The sequence below is a fragment of the Filicampus tigris genome, chromosome 13, assembly GCF_054856515.1.
Source record: "Filicampus tigris isolate MCC_2025a chromosome 13, RoL_Ftig_1.0, whole genome shotgun sequence".
In the NCBI taxonomy this organism is placed as follows: Eukaryota; Metazoa; Chordata; class Actinopteri; order Syngnathiformes; family Syngnathidae; genus Filicampus; species Filicampus tigris.
The window spans coordinates 11,091,739-11,108,391 of record NC_141229.1 but is presented as its reverse complement, the minus strand read 5'-3'; the positions used below and the strand labels follow the sequence as shown (position 1 = coordinate 11,108,391).

Here is a 16,653-nt window from a genome sequence, read left to right as displayed (position 1 = left end):
ATTTGACCAGTATTTTTTTTTTTTTTTTTTTTTTTTAGTTACTCTCCTTGAATATATTTGTTGCTGACAAACTTCTGCCCCACACTTCAGCCCATTTTTAAGTGATATGTAGTAAAAATGAGTGCAGTGAAAGTTGACTCCGCAAGTCGACTTACAATGTTACCCCCCCTAAATCTTCAGGTTATGGGCCACTGTGCTCCTAGTAAAAATAAATAAATAAAGTTACTCTGGAGCCATGTAATATGTTTCATATATTCATGAATTCATACCAAAAAAAAAAACCCACCAATTATGGTCAAGACTGCTTCTGCAGTTGTACACAAACTGGACAGTGGAGATTATCTGAATAAGGGGAAGTTATATACCATTCACTTTCTATATGTATATATTGAGCCCTATCAATAATATTCAAGTCGTATTCTATCAAAGGAATGAAAGTGTTTCCTGCTCTTCACATTTCTATTACTTAAAACTGTTCTGCAGTGTATATACAGTAGCCTTGCACATCTGTGTTCATAAGTGAGCATAATTTTGCTGTGGAGCAGTCATATCCCTATTTGCCAAACACTCTTCCATCTAGCTTGTAGATTTCTTTTCTAGCGGCACTTATTTGGACTTGTGTGAACTTTCAGACACACCCCCTAGCCCCAGATTGTGTCTGGGTCTTATTTAAGGGGCTCGACTCAGCCCCAGTCCTTGTCCCAGTGGAAGCATCCGTCTACAAGTGCACCTTGGTGAGTATGCCTCATGGAGTTTTTCCATATAGAAGACTTCTTTCTGTCGAGTTCATTAAGTTAACTTGTTGCATGATGGTGATTTAATCTGTTAAACATTTATAAGTAGAATGCTTGACTTCAGTTATGTGAAACAATTGATTGCTGTGGTGAACGTAATTGACTATCGAAATGTCCTAATGATACACTCCAGAGTGTAGACAGCATAGATAATACTGCAAATGTCTTCATTTCAAGATGCCTAATTTCATAATGCGCTGTTGAATAATTTGACAAATGTGTTTTCTCCTGTACACCCATAAACGGGGTTAATTGATAGCTGGGGGTGATGTAGTAAAACAAAAGCGTCAAAGTGAGGCAACAGCTGGATACCGGCAGTGTCTGAAATAGCAGGAGAGGATCCAAGTGTCACTTGTGTTATCCTCTTAACTGCTGTGAGGGGGGCCGAGCCTAAAATAGACCACAGTTCTCTTTCTCTCTCTGACCCTTTTTGGTGCTACCTCAGTAGCTTCTAGGAACAATCATGGAGAGATATTGTATCAGTCATTCTACAACAGGGGTGGGCAAATGTATGGGCTCAAGGGCCGCGGTTGGTTTTCAAAACTGACAGACGGGCAAAGCCATAGAGGGAGAAGGTTAAAAATAAAAGGTGTAATTTATATCCAATAGATAAAATTGTTGATTTTATTTATGACATTTTATTGTGATTCTTACTGTATTTATATTTAAACTTTAAATAATTCTCCTTATGTTTCTTCATTTCTCCATGGGCCACTAATGAGAGCTGCTGTCTATTCATAAAAAAGTTTTTTTTGTTTTTCTTTTTAAAAAATTTATTTCTGTGAGCATTGGAAAATCCCAATAAAATTCGAACAAGCTAAAAGAAATGTTATACATTTGTATTGGATGCCTTTATACAGGTATCGTGTAAATTAACAAAACATTGCAATTGCCATAAAACAGTTAAACAGTAGGTTTACATCAGTCAACCATATGCAGGAAAAAAGAGATACATAGATACAATGATAATGTAAATGCTCTACGGGTGAGATTGAAGAACGGAGAGGCAATACTTTACCCACACCTGCTTTACATCAATGTCCTGATGAAAATTCTGGCACATACAAAGGCATGTCTAATTAGCACCCTAAATATAAACACCAGCGTCGGGTCTTTTAAGTCACACCATTAGGTTAATAAAAGTTCAGGATATTGCTGGCAGGTCACTTCTTGCCATACACCCAATGACTGTCTGTTTCTTCTCTTAACTTTAACACATCTCAGACCACTCCAGTGAAGCCTAATCATGTGCGACGACGACGAGACTACCGCCCTTGTGTGCGACAACGGCTCTGGCTTGGTCAAGGCTGGATTTGCCGGAGATGACGCTCCCCGTGCTGTCTTCCCTTCCATTGTTGGAAGGCCCCGCCACCAGGTTTGCTTGACTTCAACATGCACTAGTCCTTTATTGTTGTGTATCAACAAGGAGGGAAAGTTGAACACATTGATTCCTTCCACAGGGTGTGATGGTGGGTATGGGTCAGAAGGACAGCTATGTAGGTGATGAGGCCCAGAGCAAGAGAGGTATCTTAACCCTCAAGTACCCCATCGAGCATGGCATCATCACTAACTGGGATGATATGGAGAAGGTGTGTATTGACTCTTATTCACAACGTCACAATGACAATTCACAACCGACCACAATTGGCAAAGCTATTTCGAACAAAAGTGCCTTACGTCGAGGACCAGGTTGCTGTTGGGTGTTTCAGTCGTGTGAGCAGTCGTTGCCTTTTTGTCAATCAGATCTGGCACCACACCTTCTACAATGAGCTGCGCGTGGCCCCTGAGGAGCACCCCACCCTGCTCACTGAGGCCCCTCTCAACCCCAAGGCCAACAGGGAAAAGATGACGCAGGTGAGAATGACAACATTGGCAGTGTTTTTCTTGGCCTAGCAAATCAGACGTCGATATAGAAAATTACCATTGACCTTTGATTTGTCTTGAGAGCTGTCAAATTCCTTCTTTTTAACTTTTGTTGCGAACCGACGCTCAGTAATTCAACCATGAAAATGGGAAAATGGGTGCACGTGGTATGATTGGCAGATTATCGGGTGACCCCTTCTATCTCTACAGTCTCTGATGGTCTGTTTTTGTCACGCCGTGACAAGTTTAGAAAGAATAACTGAAAATTAAATGAACGCATAAAACAATATGAAGATTAAAACTAAAGATGATAATCGGGGCATGTGCTTGTATTTTAACTAAGAGCTGCCTCTTCTGTAGATGTCTTTAAAAAAATGTTTGTTGTAGGCAAACGTTACAGTAAACTTAATTGGGTTTTTTTTTGTATTAACTGTATAATTTTGTGGATTCTGTGAAGCAGTTCTAACACTGCTGCTTTTACAGATCATGTTTGAGACCTTCAACGTTCCCGCTATGTATGTGGCCATCCAAGCTGTTCTGTCCCTGTACGCCTCCGGCCGTACCACCGGTTAGTACGATGCAATATTTTTAGTACTTTACATTATCCTTTTATTAGGCACAGTCAAACGCTACACGTACTTAAAATGGTGCCACAAGCGAGAAATGTTCACACTTAGGGTGTCAAATGTGTCAGGATTCCTCCATGACTGTAAACAGGAAGTGTTAGTCCCACTCCAACAAGCTATGTGCATGTTGTTATCAGCAGTATGAAAACATTTCTGATTTAAGGCACACTTCAAGCGAGCAGACTTTTATTTGGCAGCCAATAAAATTCTGGATTTTTTATTTTTATTTTTATGCTTGTCAAAGGTATTGTGCTGGATTCCGGTGATGGTGTGACCCACAATGTCCCCATCTATGAGGGCTATGCTCTGCCACATGCTATCATGCGTTTGGATCTGGCTGGTCGTGACCTCACTGACTACCTGATGAAGATCCTGACTGAGCGTGGCTACTCCTTTGTCACAACCGGTAAGTCCACTCATCATATTTAATTCTTTTAATGATGTCGAGGTGTAGTTCCCTAACTTAAACACTGTGTGCCATAGCTGAGCGTGAGATCGTGCGTGACATCAAGGAGAAGTTGTGCTACGTGGCTCTTGACTTTGAGAATGAGATGGCCACCGCTGCTTCCTCCTCCTCCTTGGAAAAGAGCTACGAGTTGCCCGACGGGCAAGTGATCACCATTGGTAACGAGCGTTTCCGTTGCCCCGAGACCCTGTTCCAGCCCTCTTTCATTGGTGAGTTCCTGTCTTTTGTCTCTATCCTCAATTTTGTGCTTGATTATTAAACAGTAACTAATATTTTGTGCTTGTCATCTATCAGGTATGGAGTCCGCTGGCATCCATGAGACCGCCTACAACAGCATCATGAAATGTGACATTGACATCCGTAAGGACCTTTATGCCAACAATGTGTTGTCCGGCGGTACCACCATGTACCCTGGTATTGCTGACCGTATGCAGAAGGAAATTACAGCTCTGGCCCCAAGCACCATGAAGATTAAGGTAGGAAACGTTTTTCTATTTGTCAATTTATTCTACAAAGTTGCAAAACACATAATATATGTTTTCCCTCTCATAGATCATCGCCCCACCTGAGAGGAAATACTCTGTGTGGATTGGTGGCTCCATCCTGGCTTCCCTGTCCACCTTCCAGCAGATGTGGATCAGCAAGCAGGAATATGATGAGGCAGGCCCCTCCATTGTCCACAGGAAATGTTTCTAAATACACAAGCAACCTCATTCATTCTTGGATTCATCCGTTGTTGTCTCCTGTATATATATGTTCTGTTGTAATAAAACAAAGCCCTTATGAGAGTAGCTTTATTATTTGTCGTCTTGCTTTCACTCCCTTGCAACATGAGCAATAAGGTTGTTTGTGCTGTCACAGAAAAAATGTATAAGCAATAAAAAGGTCCTGCCGAGTCAATCAATGAAGTGCTATCGACAAGAAATGGTTGTCCTTTAAGACATATCAATTTTGTACCTAAATTTGTCCATACTCTACAAACAAATTTAGAACCTCCTCAGACAAAACACGAGGGCTGAAGCTACGTGGTAGACAATGGTTCATTTGGCACCTTAGCAGGTGAACAAAATGGCCGAGAAGTCATTGTTTATCATTCCTTCTACAGGCAGGGTTTCATGATAAAAAATGCACAAATTTACCAACCTTGCCCAGCGCACTCATAATACAAGTGTCACAACCTACCAAAATATTTCTGGCTCCACCCCTGTTAAACACACATCCTTTAACCAAAATCCATTCATAAAAAACAATAATAACTTAATAACTGCAGCCGAGAGATTACGAGTTGACTGATGTCTGGTTGTTGTTTGTGGTCTCTCAATGAACAGGCTGCACGGGTTTGATTGTGTAACTTGAACAGCGATCGAACTGCTCACATTTCTTAATTCAGGGGTCACCAAACGTTTTGAAGCTGAGAGCTATTCTTGGGTACTGACAGCTGCAAAGGGATACCAGTTTGATACATGCTTCTAAAATAACAAATTTGCTCAAATTGCCTTTAATAATGTTATTAACGGAAGATAAATAAAGCTGCCTTTTCCTTTTAGAGGGGAACAGGATCGCAATTTATGCACATTGAAGCTTGCAGACACAGCCCGTCATTTACGATTCATTTTGATTCACAAGAAATTTGGCCGGTGCACACATATCATGAATCCGACGATAATTCTGCATATGCGCTCAATTTACGCATATATTTTATCTATTTATTATATTGAACTTTTCTATGGAATTGTTTGTCAATGAGGCCCAATCTCTATCCTTACACTCACAGAACCAAAACCACAAAATTCTCCTTTTTCACACTAGCAATCACAAGGTCATTCCGTTCATCTGAGGTGTCTCCGGAACGAGCCTATGTACACTGTCGTCCTCTCCTTCTGTCCTGGTGATATCTGGGAGCCACTGGGGCAGTGAGAAAGGGGCACCTCAAGGGTATCACCAGGTTGGAGAGGAAAGGGCCAGGGGTAGTCTACCAGACGTTGTACTCATCAATGATTATCTTCTCACTCACAGCATGGTCAAAGGTAACTTCTTTGATAGCCAGCACGCCATTGTTGAAAAGCTAGTATTTGTCTAAAATTATAGCAAGTGTATGGTTATGCAGAAGACAAAGACACACTTTTTGACGTTCTCCCAGTTATATGAGCACCCCAATTCAACCGTGGCATTTTCCATATTAGGCTATAATCAATGTTAATGTTAAATAAGTCAAAGGCGTAAGACCACCAATGCACCCCCTTCCCCAAAACCACCTTCGTCGGCGATACGACATACACAGATAATTAAAGCTGTGCAATAACTGTACAGTATATAAATATAAATGCAACAGTTACTGTACACTGTACAACTGCAGAATTTGCAAAATTGTGTACAAGGGCTTATATAGACCTCTAGTGGTGCTTTGTATTTAATGCATCCACAGGAGTGATGAAACTAAACACTACTGTACTTAACCTCACCATTCCTGCCTCTGCTCAACTGTACTTTGCTTAATTTTTGCCTCGCGATCCAATCTCTGTCGTCATCACTGGGCGGTTTATCGGACGACGCCACATTATTTATGCTTCTTAAAAGAGTGGAAAGTTGGCCCAGCCAATCACAAGGCGCGCATGCTTAACCGCTCTAGTGCGCGGTCGTTAGTGAAACGGGCTCAGCAGTGGAACCAAGTTGGCTAAACTGAAAAAATACGGACACTTTAAGCAAGCAAATTGATCAAATTGAGATCGTTTTTATTCACCTGCGACGTGTGAGTGTGATGTTTATCTGATGGCATCTCGAAACTTTTTGTTTGTATCACGGTTGTTTTTTCCTGCAAGACCAGTTAACATTAGCATGGTTACTGAAGTACTTAACTTGCTATCTTGTCTTCGTTGTGCCAAGCTAATAGGATTTTTGTTTTTTTTCTTTTTTTCTGCTGCATAGTTTTGAAAAACTGGACAGAATGAAAGTCTCAGAAAGGAGTGTGATTCGAAAAGTGGCTGTGCAGCATCTCCGAACAGCATATGGCATTAAGATAAAGAAGTGGAACCCCAAAAAATCCTCGTCAAGAGCAACAAACTCGGTAAGTTTGAAACGATAACATCACCAATACCATTTCCATTTTTAAAAAGTTTCAAGGTCATAACTAATCCAGTATTTTACTTAATTTAATTTTGTGACCTCCAATCCAAGCCGAAATACAAGTGTTGCAGCACGATTCTTTATTTGGTTGTATATGCAAATGCATCATACCTACAGTAATAAACATCGCATACTAACATTTTTTCAGAATTAGATTGTGCTTTGTTAAACCCCTGAGAGTAATTTTAATGTGATTCACTAATGAAGTGAATTAAAAGTATTGGTACGTTTGCAAAAACAGAATTTTGATACAGCTCTTGTACACAGTACAATAATGAGAATATATCTAAGAAGAAAATACATCAGTAAAATATTTTAAACAATAATCAAACATAATAATTAAAAAAGGGCAACTATACCAGTGTTTCCAGATAGGTGCTTCAACAGCACTCAAACGTCATATAAATCCGCACATAAGATTCCTCAACAGTTAATGTTGTGGCTGGTGACATTATCTGTTTAACATTTTCACTACGTTACAGTCATTGCTGTTTAAATGTGTCTCAGAATATTACAGACTCAACGCGTTCATTACTCATCTCGCTCTCCATTTGACTTTTTTGTTCTCAGACCAAGGTCTTCGGAGTGCCACTGGAGTGTTTACCATGTTCCCAAATGGAATATGGCAGTGTCCCTAGGTAAGTAAATGTGCTCATTTGCATGTATTGAATATTGGTCAAAATGCATGTATTAAACATATCCCTGCTCTTCTAGTTTTCTGGTGGATGCATGCATAAAATTGCAAGAGCATGTCGACACAGAGGGCCTGTTCAGAATATCGGGCTCTCTTGCGCATGTAAAAACACTGCAGGTGAGTGATTGGTTGACTTTGCTTTCACTGAGCATTGTTGACCACTTGAAAGGGCTCTCAGACATGAAGTTTTGTTGTATATGTCCAGAAAAAAATGGATTTGGGTGAGGAGTGCCTGTTTTCCGCATTTCCCTGCGACGTGGCCAGCCTGGTAAAGCGGTTCTTCAGGGAGTTGCCAGAACCTGTGCTACCCTCCGAGATGCAGGAGGCCTTCCTCAAGGCCCAGCAGCTCCCCACCAAGGAGGAACGCACCTCTGCCACCATGCTGCTCTCTTGCGTCCTTCCTGACAGGAACCTGAGTGTCATGCATCACTTCGCCGACTTCCTCCAAAAAGTGTCCAAAAGGTGCTTACATTTTTTTTCCTGATCCCGGAAGGACTTTTTCTCTCAATGTGCTAATCCCCGCCATCTGGGTTTGATTCCAGGAGTGCAAAGAATAAGATGGACTGCAGTAACTTGTCGTTAGTCTTGGCTCCCACCCTCTTCCACTATAGAGGAGGTACAGGAAAGATGAACGATGACACAGAGAAACAGCTCCAACTGCAGACGGCTGTCATTCACTGCTTCATAGAAAACGCCCACAACTTTGGTAACACTGCACACAAATCAGCTGCTGGTCTTATCAACCTCAGTCTTGTTCAGATCTAATTTCTTTGCTTTGCCTGCATGTGACAGGTAAGCTGCCACAAATGCTAGAAGACAAGCTTTCCGCAGTGATGGACCGTGAGCCGGCAGTGCCCAATGAGTTTGGGAAGCTTTACCCAAACTCAAGAACGAAGAGGAGCGACGGAAATGGTTTCCTAGGTAATTGAGTGATATGAATTATAGTCGTCCATTGGTGAAAGTTCAGCTTTGTCCCACCCCACAAGTACACTCACTAGCCATAACATCAGTTACAGTCATTGCTTTTGTTTTTTGTTTTTTTCCAATGAATTTTCTTTTTTATTTATACTAGACAATGTTTCTCATCTTTCCAAAAGACCGAATATTTTTTTCAAAATAATTGGGAAAAACATCTGAACGCTTTCTAAAGTGATGAATATTTGCATTAGGCTAAGTCACATATAAATGAGTTAATGTATCACTCCCATCAATAGCAAACCAATCTCGCACTCAATCTCAGTTCTTGTTTTGTGTTACTTTGTTTCAGACAAGGTCAAAACTGCTGTGACTACAGCTAAAGCTAAGCAATGGCATTGCTACAACTTCAAGCCAGAAAAGCAAACCTGGTTCTGTCGCTCAAAGGGATTTCCTTTCCAGCCGTGGTGCAATTCCTGCACTGTCCTCCCTCAACTGTCAACTACACCAGAAGACACCAAGATAACACTGTTGAAACATCAAATGAGGGATGGGAATGATGAAGTCAATTCTCACTGGTTACATTAAGGAGAGGATCATGATGCTCTTCTTCCTGAGTAGGCTTGCATTGTATTCTTGTATATACTGTAATTAAATCAATTTGTGTATATTTGTTTGCAATTAAATCAGCTATTTAATAATTAATATGCTACATGCTACATGCATGTATTTTTCCATTTCCTGTATCAACATGAATAAACATGACTAATGTCTGTCATGACCAACTTGTTCTCGTTACATTGAATTTAAAAAATGTAACATCTAAGAAGGAACATTTACAACATAGTCACAGAATCATTTAATACACAAAACCAATGATCCAATTGAAAGATTATGCACGTGATGCCATTTCGTGAACAGATAAGAATTTCCCCATGCCACTAGGGTCATCGCCATTGCTATCGTGCTTTCCCTGAAAGAAAGTACCACCATGTACCCCGGGGTTGCTGACCATCTGCAGACGATTACCACTCTGAGCCAAAATATTAGGAAAATCGAGGTAGCAGAACCATTACAGTTCAACTGATCACCTTTATCAACATTTATTACATAAACATTTGCTCATAAAAGGAAAAATGGTTTTCTTTTCAAGTCATATCCACATTTGTGTAACACTGATCACTGTAAAAATAAGCAACCTAAAAATATTTTTGATAAATTCCATTAAATGCAATAAATATTTTCATCAGTGGCTAGACATACTTTATGAATGAATTTTACGCACAAAATGAGGAGAACCATTGCCAACAACCCGTAGTGACAGAAAGACCAAATAAAATTTCTCCCACTAGATGGCAGAGGACTAATCTATTAACGTGCATCAAACCAGTTGAGACTAGGCCTATCACAGATTTACCTTACTAAAGATTCATACTGAGTAAGAAATTTTGTGATTAAATGGAGAAGTGTCATTATTTCAGTTTCCATACATTTAAAAAAATATTTTTATTGACATTCCATCAGATCTTTCTACTTGAAAATGCCCTGACTCAAAGAAAGGTTGTGAAACACCGATCCAAAGTAAAATGAATACAGGTAAATAACAGTGCATATTTTTATTGTTTTTAATGCAGATGAAAAACAACTACAACTTTTATTACAGTATATTAGATTTTATTGGCATTTTCTTAATCTAAGGAAAACAAATGTTATTTAAAAACTTAAAAAGGCTGTGACAATGTTAAATGAGTGTTACTTATTTAGAGTTTAAAATACTCCCAAATGCTTGATCTAAATCAGATTTAAACTGAATGAATGAATTAGAATGAATTAGATATTGAAAATGTATGTACTCAAATAAAAATGTGAGGGCAAAAAAGAGCTACCAGTTTCCCGACGGGCAAGTGATCACCATTGGTAACGAGTGTTTCCGTTGCCCCGAGACTCTGTTCCAGCCCTCTTTCATATTGGTGAGTTCCTGTCTTTTGTCTCTATCCTCAATTTTGTGCTTGGTTATTAAACAATAACTAATATTTTGTGCTTGTCATCTATCAGGTATGGAGTCCGTTGGTGTCCATGAGACTGCACAGCATCATGAAATGTGACATTGACATCCGTAAGGACCTTTATTCCAACAATGTGTTGTCCGGCGGCACCACCATGTACCCTGGTATTGCTGACCGTATGCAGAAGGAAATTACAGCTCTGGCCCCAAGCACCATGAAGATTAAGGTAGCAAACGTTTTTCTATTTGTCAATTTATTCTGCAAAGTTGCAAAACACAAAATGTATGTTTTCTCTATCATAGATCATCACCCCACCTGAGAATAAATACTCCGTGTGGATCGTTGGCTCCACCCTGTCTTCTCTGTCCACCTTCCAGCAGATGTGGATCAGCAAGCAGGAATATGATGAGGCAGGCCCCTCCATTGTCAAAAGGAAATGTTTCTAAATACACAAGCAACCTCATTCATTCTTGGATTTGTCCGTTGTTGTCTCCTGTATATATATGTTCTGTTGTAATAAAGCGAAGCCCTTATGAGAGTAGCTTTCCTATTTGTCGTCTTGCTTTCTTTCACTCCCTAGCAATAAGGTTGTTTGTGCTGTCACAGAAAAATGTATAAGCAATAAAAAGGTCTTGCCGAGTCAATCAATGAAGTGCCATCGATAAGAAATCGTTGTCCTTTAAGCCATATCCACACCAATACAAATCTGTCATCGTCAGTTATTTCCCGGCACAATTAGCACCTGCCCTGGGCCTCAGTCACTAATAGTGTGTCCACGAAGATTTGTCTTTCTATGGTTTGCGCACACATTTGGCGCACAAATCCATGATTTATCAGTATGTTTGTGCCTAAATTTGTCCTTACCCTACAACAAATTTCAAGTCGCCTCAGACCAAACACCAGTGTTGAAGCTACGTGGCGGACAATGGTTAATTTTACACCTTAGCAGGCAAACAAAATGGCAGAGAACTCAATGTTTATCATACCTTCCACAGTCAGGGTTTCATAATGTTAGGCAAGCCCCCTTTCTGTCCATTTTTAAAACCCGGTTGAAGACACATTTCTATTCTCTGGCTTTTGATCAGACCTGAAATGTTCGGCTCTATTCCGGTGTCTATTGTACATAGTGTTTTATGTTAATTTACTGATTCCACTTGTTGTATTATGGCCTTGTTATTGTTTGTATGTAAAGTGCTTTGTTACAGCTCTAGCTGTTATGAAATGCGCTATATAAATACAATTGTATCGTATTGTATTGTATTGTATTGTATTGTATTGTATTGTATCTGGGAGCCACTGGGGCAGTGAGACTGGGCCACTCCAGGGTATGACCAGGTTGGAGAGGAAAGGGCCAGAGGTAATCTCCCTGACGTTGTTCTCATCAATGATCATCTTCTCATTCACAGCATGGTCAAATGTAACTTCTTTGATAGCCAGCACACCATTGTTGAAAAGCTAATATTTGTCTAACATTATAGCAAGTGTATATGTGCAGAAGACAAAGACACACTTTCTGACGTTCTCCGAGTTATATGAGCACCTCAACTCAACCGTGGCGTTTGGCAATTTCCATATTAGGCTACAATCAATGTTATTGTTAAAGAAGTCAAAGGCGTAAGACCAACAATGCAATCCCCCCCCCCCCCCTTCGTCGGCGATTCGACATACACAGACAATTAAAGTTGTGCAATAACTGTACAGTATATAAATATAAATGCAACAGCTACTGTACACTGTACAACTGCAGAATTTGCTAAATTGTGTACAAGGGCTTATATAGACCTCTAGTGGTGGTTTGTATTTAATGCATCCACAGGAGTGATGAAACTAAACACTACTGTACTTAACCTCACCATTCCTGCCTCTGCTCAACTGTACTTTGCTTAATTTTTGCCTGGCGACTCAATCTCTGACGTCATCATTATTTATGCTTCTTGAAAGAGTTGTAAATTGGTCCATCCAATCACAAGGCGCGCATGCTTAACCGCTCTAGTGCGCGTTCGTTAGTGAAACGGGCTCAGCAGAGGAACCTTGTTGGCTAAACTGAAAAAATACGGACACTTTAAGCAAGCAAATTGATCAAATTGAGATCGTTTTTATTCACCTGCGACGTGTGAGTATGATGTTTATTTGCGTGGCATCTCAAAACTTTTTGTTTGTATTAATGTTGTTTTTCCTGCAAGACCAGTTAACATTAGCATGGTTACTGAAGTACTTAACTTGCTATCTTGTCTTCGTTGTGCCAAGCTAATCGGATTTTTGTTTTTTTTCTTTTTTTCTGCTGCATAGTTTTGAAAAACTGGGCAGAATGAAAGTCTCAGAAAGGAGTATGATTCGAAAAGTGGCTGTGCAGCATCTCCGAACAGCATATGGCATTAAGATAAAGAAGTGGAACCCCAAAAAAGCCACGTCAAGAGCAACAAAGTCGGTAAGTTTGAAACGATAATATCACCAAGACATTTCAATTTTTAAAAAGTTTCAAGATCATAACTAATCCAGTGTTTTACTTAATTTAGGTTTATGACCTCCGATCCAAGCCGAAATACAATTGTTACAGCACGATTCATTATGAATATATTTGGTATCGTGGCATGCAGTTGCATCATACCTAGAGTAATAAACAACACATACTAACAATATTTCAGAATCAGATTGTGATCGATAGATGCTTTATTAATACCGTGAGAGACATTTTAATGTGATTTACTAATAATGTGAATTAAAAGTATTGTTTGACTGGTTAGCACGTCCGCCTCACATTGCAGAGGTCGTTGGTTCGAATTCGGCCTCGGCCTTCCTGTGCGCAGTTTGCATGCATGTTTTCTCCCCGTGCCTGCGTGGGTTTTTCCGGGTACTACGGTTTCCTCCCACATTCCAAAAACATGCATGGTAGGTTAACTGGACACTCTAAATTGCCCCCAAGTGTGATTGTGAGTGTGACGGTTTGTCTCTGTGTGCCCTGCGATTGGCTGGCAACCAGTTCAGGGTGTCCCCCGCCTACTGCCCGAAGTCAGTTTGGATAGGCTCCAGCACGCCCGCGACCCTTGTGAGGAGAAGCGGTTAGGATAATGGATAAAAGTATTGGTACATTTGCCAAAACAGAATTTCGATACCGCTCTTGTACACAGTACGATAATGAAAATATACTTAAGAAGAAAATACATCAGTAAAATATTTTAAACAATAATTAAAAATAATAATTAAAAAAGGGCAACTGTACCAGTGTTTTTTCACATAGGTGCTTCGACAGCATCACAATGATGCATTTCTGAGAAGCGCTCAAACGTCATATAAATCTGTACATACGATTCCTCAACAGTTAATGTTGTGGCTGGTGACATTATCTTTTTAGCATTTTCACTACGTTACAGTTATTGCCGTGTCAATGTGTCTGAGAATATTACAGATTCAATACGTTCATTTCTCATCTAGCTCTCCGTTTGACTTTTTTGTTCTCAGACTAAGGTCTTCGGAGTGCCACTGGAGTGTTTACCATGTTCCCAAATGGAATATGGCAGTGTCCCTAGGTAAGTAAATGTGCTCATTTGCATGTATTGAATATTGGTCAAAATGCATGTATTAAATATATGCCTGCTCTTCTAGTTTTCTGGTGGATGCATGCATAAAATTGCAAGAGCATGTTGACACAGAGGGCCTGTTCAGAATATCGGGCTCTCTTGCTCACGTGAAAACACTGCAGGTGAGTGATTGGTTGACTTTGCTTTCACTGAGCATTGTTGACCCCTTGAAAGGGCTGTCAGACATAAAGTTTTGTTGTATATGTCCAGAAAAAAATGGATTTGGGTGAGGAGTGCCTGTTTTCCGCATTTCCCTGCGACGTGGCCAGCCTGGTAAAGCGGTTCTTCAGGGAGTTGCCAGAACCTGTGCTACCCTCCGAGATGCAGGAGGCCTTCCTCAAGGCCCAGCAGCTCCCCACCAAGGAGGAACGCACCTCTGCCACCATGCTGCTCTCTTGCGTCCTTCCTGACAGGAACCTGAGTGTCATGCATCACTTCGCCGACTTCCTCCAAAAAGTGTCCAAAAGGTGCTTACATTTTTTTTCCTGATCCCGGAAGGACTTTTTCTCTCAATGTGCTAATCCCCGCCATCTGGGTTTGATTCCAGGAGTGCAAAGAATAAGATGGACTGCAGTAACTTGTCGTTAGTCTTGGCTCCCACCCTCTTCCACTATAGAGGAGGTACAGGAAAGATGAACGATGACACAGAGAAACAGCTCCAACTGCAGACGGCTGTCATTCACTGCTTCATAGAAAACGCCCACAACTTTGGTAACACTGCACACAAATCAGCTGCTGGTCTTATCAACCTCAGTCTTGTTCAGATCTAATTTCTTTGCTTTGTCTGCATGTGACAGGTAAGCTGCCACAAATGCTAGAAGACAAGCTTTCCGCCGTGATGGACCGTGAGCCGGCAGTGCCCAGTGAGTTTGGGAAGCTTTACCCAAACTCAAGAACGAAGAGGAGAGACGGAAATGGTTTCCTAGGTAATTGAGTGATATGAATTATAGTCGTCCATTGTTGAAAGTTCAGCATTGTCCCAGCCCACAAATACACTCACTAGCCATGACATTAGTTACAGTCATTGCTTTTGTTTAGCTTTTTTTCCAATGAATTTTCTTTGTATTTATACCAGACAATGTTTCTCATCTCTACAAAAGACCAAATATTTTTTTCCAAATAATTAAATTAAACATCTGAACGGTTTCTAAAGTGATGAATATTTGGATTAGGCTCAGTCACATATAAATGAGTTCATGTATCACTCCCATCAATAGCAAACCAATCTCGCACTCAATCTCAGTTCTTGTTTTGTGTTACTTTGTTTCAGACAAGGTCAAAACTGCTGTGAATACAGCTAAAGCTAAGCAATGGCATTGCTACAACTTCAAGCCAGAAAAACAGACCTGGTTCTGTCGCTCAAAGGGATTTCCTTTCCAGCCGTGGTACAACTCCTGCAATGTCCTCCCTCAACTGTCAAATACACCAGAAGACACCAAGATAATACTGTTGAAACATCAAATGAGGGATGGGAATGATCAAGTCAATTCTCACTGGTTACATTAAGGAGAGGATCATGATGCTCTTCTTCCTGACTATCTAGTGGACTTGCATTGTATTCTTGTATATACTGTAATTAAATCAATTTGTGTATATTTGTTTGTAATTAAATCAGCTATTTAATAATTAATATGCTACATGCATGTATTTTTCCATTTCCTGTATCAACATGAATAAACATGACTGTGTCATGACCAACTTGTTTTCGGTACATTGAATTTGATTAAATATAACATCTAAGAAAGAACATTTATGACATAGTCACAGAATCATTTTAATACACAAAACGTGACGATGATCCAATTGAAAGATTTTGTATGAGATGCCATTTCTTAAAAAAGAGAATTTCCCCACCCTTGGGTCATCGCCATTGCTATCTGGGTTTCCCTGAAAGAACGTACTGTACCACCATGTACCCCGGGGTTGCTGACCATCTGCAGACGATTACCACTCTGAGCCAAAATATTAGGAAAATCGAGGTAGCAGAACCATTACAGTTCAACTGATCACCTTTATCAACATGTATTACATACAAATTTGCTCATAAAAGGAAAAATGGTTTTCTTTCCAAGACATATCCACATTTGTGTAACACTGATCATTGTAAAAATCAGCTACCTAAAAATATTTTTGATAAATTCCACTAAATGCAATAAATATTTTCATCAGTGGCTAGATATACCTTTATGAATGAATTTTACGCACAAAATGAGGAGAGCCATTGCCAACAACCCGTAGTGAAAGAAAGACTAAATAAAATTTCTTCCACTAGATGGCAGAAGACTATCAATCACATCAAACACATTTTATTTATATAGCACTTGTCATACATAAAAATGCAACTCAAAGTGCTGTAAAACATCCAAAACACAACATATAAAGAAGATCCGTTCACGCCCTCCCTCCCAACAAACCCAAAGACATATATCCACCAGCACTCACTCACACCCACCCACACAACGTGCACAACCTGATAAAATGTGTTAAAAAGACATTACAAGGCACAGAGAAACCATATGAGGAAAGGGTAACCAAGGGGAATCACAGCCCACGGCCACAGGGGTGCCACCACTACAGAGACCCCCGGC

The 16,653-nt window shown here is 40.2% G+C and overlaps 4 protein-coding genes across 5 annotated transcripts; all 4 read left to right on the top strand.

Moving 5' to 3' along the window:
* Positions 1–625: 625 nt before the first annotated feature.
* Positions 626–4,540, top strand: LOC147137582 (actin, alpha cardiac muscle). The gene is made up of 9 exons (XM_086050050.1): positions 626–734; positions 2,019–2,169; positions 2,255–2,383; positions 2,538–2,648; positions 3,141–3,225; positions 3,528–3,689; positions 3,767–3,958; positions 4,044–4,225; positions 4,302–4,540. Exons 2-9 carry the CDS (start codon positions 2,041–2,043, stop codon positions 4,443–4,445), a joined length of 1,134 nt encoding a protein of 377 aa, XP_085906176.1. The 5' UTR covers positions 626–734; positions 2,019–2,040; the 3' UTR covers positions 4,446–4,540.
* Positions 4,541–5,647: 1,107 nt separating this feature from the next.
* Positions 5,648–9,224, top strand: LOC147137581 (inactive Rho GTPase-activating protein 11B-like). Of its 2 annotated transcripts, none has more exons than XM_086049940.1 (8): positions 5,648–5,776; positions 6,675–6,813; positions 7,443–7,510; positions 7,587–7,683; positions 7,772–8,028; positions 8,109–8,272; positions 8,359–8,487; positions 8,834–9,224. In XM_086049940.1, the coding sequence occupies exons 2-8, from the start codon at positions 6,694–6,696 to the stop codon at positions 9,067–9,069; spliced, it is 1,071 nt and encodes a 356-aa protein (XP_085906066.1). In that variant the 5' UTR covers positions 5,648–5,776; positions 6,675–6,693; the 3' UTR covers positions 9,070–9,224. The 2 variants fall into 2 exon arrangements, with proteins under 2 accessions (XP_085906066.1, XP_085906065.1); XM_086049939.1 differs by lacking the exon at positions 5,648–5,776 and adding an exon at positions 6,232–6,498.
* Positions 9,225–10,538: 1,314 nt separating this feature from the next.
* On the top strand, positions 10,539–11,007 carry LOC147137580 (actin, alpha skeletal muscle). The gene is made up of 2 exons (XM_086049130.1): positions 10,539–10,713; positions 10,790–11,007. The coding sequence occupies exons 1-2, from the start codon at positions 10,558–10,560 to the stop codon at positions 10,931–10,933; spliced, it is 300 nt and encodes a 99-aa protein (XP_085905256.1). The 5' UTR covers positions 10,539–10,557; the 3' UTR covers positions 10,934–11,007.
* Positions 11,008–12,359: 1,352 nt separating this feature from the next.
* On the top strand, positions 12,360–15,763 carry LOC147137579 (inactive Rho GTPase-activating protein 11B-like). The gene is made up of 8 exons (XM_086049891.1): positions 12,360–12,600; positions 12,777–12,915; positions 13,947–14,014; positions 14,091–14,187; positions 14,276–14,532; positions 14,613–14,776; positions 14,863–14,991; positions 15,336–15,763. The coding sequence occupies exons 2-8, from the start codon at positions 12,796–12,798 to the stop codon at positions 15,569–15,571; spliced, it is 1,071 nt and encodes a 356-aa protein (XP_085906017.1). The 5' UTR covers positions 12,360–12,600; positions 12,777–12,795; the 3' UTR covers positions 15,572–15,763.
* The last annotated feature ends 890 nt before the right edge of the window (positions 15,764–16,653 follow it).